The 6,000-nt window shown below is 35.9% G+C and overlaps 1 protein-coding gene across 1 annotated transcript; it reads right to left on the reverse strand.

The window, feature by feature from the left end:
* Positions 1–451: 451 nt before the first annotated feature.
* Positions 452–3,297, reverse strand: LOC110941832. The gene is made up of 6 exons (XM_022183511.2): positions 2,932–3,297; positions 2,629–2,802; positions 2,271–2,408; positions 1,443–1,592; positions 932–1,096; positions 452–860 (listed from the first exon to the last, which is right to left on the reverse strand). Exons 1-6 carry the CDS (start codon positions 3,094–3,096, stop codon positions 612–614), a joined length of 1,041 nt encoding a protein of 346 aa, XP_022039203.1. The 5' UTR covers positions 3,097–3,297; the 3' UTR covers positions 452–611.
* Positions 3,298–6,000: the final 2,703 nt, after the last annotated feature.

Below are 6,000 nucleotides of genomic sequence, written 5' to 3' on the forward strand. Positions count from 1 at the left end.
AAGGTTAAAATCAAAACCACTAGTTATTGTGAAAACTCGAAAACTAATTAAAAAAAACTAAAAAAACATACAAATTTTTTTTTTTTTTTGCAACCCAAATTTCGCAGGTTTTTTAATATAAAAAAAAATTTCAAAAAAATAAAAATAAAATTTGTGTAGTGCACATGTGTAATACTGCACATGTGTATGATACTGCACATGTGTATGACACATACACATGTGCAGTATTACACATGTGCACTACACAATTTTTTTTTTTTTTTTTTGAAAAAAAGTTTTTTTATATATAAAAGCTAGCGATTTTTATAAAAAAAATTGAAAAAAAAAAATTTGTGTGTTTTTTAGGCTTTTTTTAGTTAGTTTTCCAGTTTTCACAATAAAAGTGGTTTTCCTTTGAACCATCCCCTATTCAAACAACAGTTGCATATAAATGGTCAGCAAACAAACAAAATTCTAAAAGAAATCTATTGCAATCATATCATACATAGTTCAACAAGGTCTGATTGTCTTACTCTTACATAGTTACATGTATATTCTGAAAGATTGAGGTCTAAAAAATTATATCATAATACTAAAGGGTTCAGGTTTACACTTGAACCGTTTAAATCCTCTTACAATGGGAATCCCCCACCTTCCATCGACTCGGAAGATTCTAAGTCAAACCGGGCTGAGGTAACGAGTTCCTCCACTAGATCATAGGAGGTTTCAATGATGTCCTCATCAAGATACAACATATCTTGCATTTTCATTTGGTGGAATTCAACTATTTCTCTCAAGTACCTGTTCTCACGTGCATATACTGAATTCTCGTGTGCCAAACGCCCCTTCTCCGCCAATAGTGTCTCTAGCTGAAGCCGTATCTGATCACATTTTTAACACATTAATCGAATCATGACGTCAATCAATAACAAGATCATTGCTTAAACCATACCATGTCATCTTCTGAGGGGTGGTCTCCTTTTTCTTGAGCCTCTTGAAGCAATTTGTTTTCTTGTTCTAGTTGACAACATCGTTCTTTCGCAGATGCTAATTCTGCAGTCGCGGTTTTCAGCTCCCGAGCGAGTTGTTTTACCTTAGCAGCTTTTGCAAGCGCCACCTGTCACCCATAAACCAAACAAGACCAGTGAGTGTGTACAAACATGATTGTGTAGATTATGTTGTTTTCATAAGAAACAAACTTATAACATGTTTTTTTGGTAACCAAGAGAACGCGAAAGGGAAAACTCAGCGGGGCCCATTAGTTCCATGACAACCAGTGGGACCAGGTAAAGAACAGCTAGGCACGTGGCCTTTAAGGTGTTAAGGCATTTGCATCGTATACAAATATATGATCACAGATTTCTATTTGTTTGACACAAGTTGTTGATATAGTGAATTTGTAATAGGCAATTTTCACATCCCTAATTAGCTACAAATAAATAATTACACATTTGCCACGTTACGTCACGAGAAGCTTGGAGTTGAGCTTCTTGGTTCCTCTGTGCTTGAGCAGATTGCAGTCTGGGACCCTGATTCTTTTCTTGATTATCAAATGCTCTTCTGTCTTGCAGATTATGAGTTTCTTGGATGGTATTTTGAGTCTTCTTCTCTGCCTGAAAATAAATTTATGAATTATGATAAAGATCATTGTTGTTTTGTGAGTTTAAGATCTAAAACACTAAAAATATTTCAGAACATGAGATTGTGAATCAAAGTTCATCAATCCTAAGACCATTCGATGTGGTCAGTGATTGTGAAAGGGAGTGTGCCACCTAGGCATCACTACCATACAAACACCACGGCACGCCACCTCTCAAGTGATCATGAAAGAAGACGTGGCCATGGGTAGAGTCAGGTGTGAAAGCATAACATATGTTGATAGTGAAACTATCACTGACAAGGTGGCGCATGCGTGGATCATTTTCACTATCAATATCACACACCATAAGGCTATGTGTAACACTCTCACGCCTAGTACCTCATCCCAAATGAGCGTGCGTGGCACCGCCCAGCCTGGGCGTGAAGGGCGCTGGTATGGTGCGGAGGTGAAAAGTGAAACCATTTTTTACCAATCACATTCACACACTTCAACTCATTCTTTTTTTATCTTTAATTTAATTTCATGTGAAACCATTACACACATTTTACTAAGTGTGCAAAGTGGAACCACTCTGCCTACACGACAGTGACGTGGCACCACTTTTGGTAAATCCATTACACATGGTCTAACACAAGTTCTAGTAGTCTAGATTATACACTACAAACCATTAACATCAATCGGCATCGTTTACCTCCAAAGCATTCCCAATGGCATCACCAATTTGATTAAGCGAAGGCTTGAGTCTATGCCTATCCAATCCCATCCTTAACGTCGGAGTGTCTATTTTCTTTGAATTCTCACATTGATGCTGAACTTGAATACCAGTGAACTACAAAAGAATTTCAAAGTAATAATTACTATCCAGGTGATCATTTCCTCTCCATATCCTATGATAAACAGGCCCACACCTAGTACTTTTAGTAAAATGTACCCCTTCCCCTACTAAATATCTCATTTCATCTCTATACTCTTACTCATAAGAGCTATGTTTAGCATACACACTCTAAATGTATCAACAACAAAGTAAAAAAAAAAAAAATTAAATTCACCTGGCTGTTTGTTGAGAAGCTGATTGTTTCTGGCTTCTTACTAGCATTAGCATGAGTATTTGATTTCTTAGAACCTTCATCTTCGAGAATCGATTTCGCTTTCCGCGCTAACAGGCCCCAAAATCCACCACGCTCCTTCTTATTCTTCATCAAAACATTATCAAAACTAGAACTCTGTTCAACCACAACATTATCCTTTCACTCAACACAACAAAATACATGCACATATTCTCCAATATTCAAACAAACATTACTAAAACAATCACAACACAAGTAAATAAGTAAGTAACAATAATAATAAACCTTAGATCGGTTTTTAAACGAGTGAAACGAGTCGAGACGAGGCTCGGAGATTCGGTGCGGCAGCGCGGCGGTGGAAGTGGTGGCGTCATCGTTTTCCGGCTGCCGGAGAATCTCTTCCTTGAACGTTGAAGACCTAGAGAGTCCTTGACGTCTACGGTACGCCATTTTTGATGATACGAATGTATAGAGACACGGTTATTGAGGCAAGGAGAGATGTAGTAGGCTACCGGAATGAACCGGTAGTGCCACCGGCGGGAACCAAAACGGTAATTGTGTGATCGGAGAATGAGAGACTTCAGATAACAAGAAGTTGAGAAATAGAACACACGATTTACGTCTAACAAACCCTTCAAACGTTATGTGTTACGTCTTATTATAAACTAGTGAAATTATGCGACGGGAATTAAATTGTTATCGATTCAGTTTGTTTTGTTTTGTTTTGTGATGGGATTAATATGGTATTAACACTTAGTATAACAACTGACAGAAAAAAACAAAAAAAATGTCGTGTCATGACGAAAACGATATCCACACATAAAAAAATACATTAAGTCTAGTAAGATTCAATCCGCATTACACTGCAAGAACAAGAAGGTACAGGGGCGAAGGTTTGTTGGTGCCCGGGGGTGCACCCGCCCACCCTAATATTTCGGTTAGGAGCGTATAGGTTTCGATTTTTCGTTCGGAAATTTTAGATATTATATAGGATCGCCTCCCCCTAGGTAACAAACTTTACTTTAATTTATATATTGTATAAATATTTAGGAAAAATTATATAGGATTGCTTCCCCCCAATTATTTTTACTAATATTTATACAATATATAAATTAAAGTAAAGTTTGCTACCACTTTGTATATAAGTGATGGTTAGTTTTGTAAATATATTTTAACTCTTATTTGTTTAACCCTAGTTGTCCACCACCTAATAAACTTAATCACAAATTTTTATGTCTAAGAACGGGTCCTTTGAATGAATGAATTTTTTTAGTTTTATTTGGAACTATTATTATTTGACTTGACCCGAATCGATAGCTGACCCGACCCGAAACATAACGACATGAAAAAAATTTTAGGTCCCATCACTTTATGCCCACTCGAAACTTTTGGTCAAGCTCCGCCACTGAGAATGTATGTTAAAAAGATATTTGTATTAAAAGACTTGGTTATAAAAATAACAAATTTGGAAGTAAAGGAAACAACATAAAAGTGTAAAAAGAAGGATAAATCACATAAAATATTATTAAGAATAAGAAATACAGACAAAAAAATAAGAAATAAAACAATTTACTCAAATTTTTATTTGGCAGGGAGGTAATAAAAAAACACTTCTTTGCCGTGGAGGACTACATTTGAATGTTCATGCAATCAACTGAACTGAGAGACTTTTTCTTAAGAGTTTGGCGAGATAATAACTACAATATATACATAAAGCGGAAAAAGAAAAAAAACAGCCAACAACCACTTGTCACGTAGATGGCTGCCACTGTTCATGTGACTTCACAAATATGTAGCATGTGGCTGCCACTATTCATGCGACTTCACGAATGTTATTATATGATATGATATAATATAATATAATATAATATAACTTTTTGTTGTATGTGTTTTGTTAATCAACCGACGTTTCCCTCTATCGTTTACATCTGTGTTTAGACTAATTTTGGCTATGGGTCGGTTTCAAATTGATTAAATTACTAGAAATGAAATTAAAACCCTTTAAAATTAAAAAGAATTACAATCATGGTATTTGTTTGGTTTCATATTGAAACCAAACCGCGTCTCAATTTGGTTCAAATCGAATAAACCCTATTGGTTTTATATTAAAACCAAACCAAGTTTCTATTTGGTTCAAACCGAATAAACCCCAATTACATGTATATCAAATTTGGGCCAACACGTGATATATAGGTCACTACTCCATTACTTTTGGCCCAATACCAATTTATATTCGGCTCAAATCCAAATTTGCACGTCTGAAATGTTTTTACCGTCTCTAATGTATTTGCCATTTGGTTTCAAAGGCGCACAAGCGCCTACGTTAGTTGCCATATTAGTTTTACACCCATTTCCACACCAATGTAACACCCTTTATATATGTGTGTGTGTTAAATACATTGGTTGTGTGAGAGGGGCACACCATCATGCCATCCAGTTAATTGCGCTTTTGGTCATTACGTTTAAGACATATTCATAGCAAGCTTGTGGGTCATGACTAGTTCGGGGCCTTTGACTCGATCTTTGTCCAAGTTGATTACGTTTTAGTTTGAACAAATACCACGATAAAAGTCTCTAAGATACACAAATATTCAAACCAGCTGAGCCATGACTGGGCCTTAGTCACGGCTGGAGTTGCCCTTTCCCATGACTGGTCTTGTTTCATGACATTGAGTTTTGTGTCGTCTCGTCTTCAATGCCCTAAGTTTAAATGCATGGAAATGTGTGTGTCACCATCTTAAATTCGACTTCACAACACACCTCTAACTCCCCTTTGCGGGCTGCCATTGTTTTGGCCGTGGTTGGCCCCATGTCATAGCTGGTGTCTTGGTTGTTTCCAGTTGGTAAACGACTACGACATTCCCCAACCATAGGTCGTCCTGTGTACGGTTGAGTTGGGTTTACACCAATCATAAATTCATATAATTCTATAGCAAAAAAAAAATCAAATCCCATACAAAAATCAAAACTTACTTTTTGAACACTACTCTTATTGATATATGTATCAATAGTCTTAGGATACTGTAAAAAAGACATTTTTCGTGATAAGTGTGAGAAGACATAAAAATTCATATGTAGGCATCATGTTTTCAACTTAGGCATAATGTTTTGGATTGTTTTGGGAAGAAAAACACGAAACATAATAATTTAAGACACAATGCAATGAATTCTAGGCTTAAAACTTAAAACACCATGACAAGAACGTTAAGTAGTGTGTTTTAAGTGTTAAATAGTGTTTTTAAATTTCACGTCCATAATATGTTGCATTGTGTTCTAAATTGTTTTGTTTGATGTTTTTCTTACTAAAACAATCCAAAAACATCATGCCTATTGTATATATGTCAATTTCACCCT

Source organism: Helianthus annuus, chromosome 1 (genome assembly GCF_002127325.2).
Source record: "Helianthus annuus cultivar XRQ/B chromosome 1, HanXRQr2.0-SUNRISE, whole genome shotgun sequence".
Taxonomy (NCBI): domain Eukaryota; kingdom Viridiplantae; phylum Streptophyta; class Magnoliopsida; order Asterales; family Asteraceae; genus Helianthus; species Helianthus annuus.

Excerpts from the sequence above, each read along its gene's own strand:
- LOC110941832 (XM_022183511.2), bottom strand. The coding sequence starts at position 3,096 with ATGGCGTACCGTAGACGTCAAGGACTCTCTAGGTCTTCAACGTTCAAG. Across the intron at positions 2,803-2,931 it reads CGTTTAAAAACCGATCTAAG|AGTTCTAGTTTTGATAATGT; the intron begins GTTTATTATTAT and ends GTGGTTGAACAG. Across the intron at positions 861-931 it reads ACCCCTCAGAAGATGACATG|ATACGGCTTCAGCTAGAGAC; the intron begins GTATGGTTTAAG and ends AAATGTGATCAG.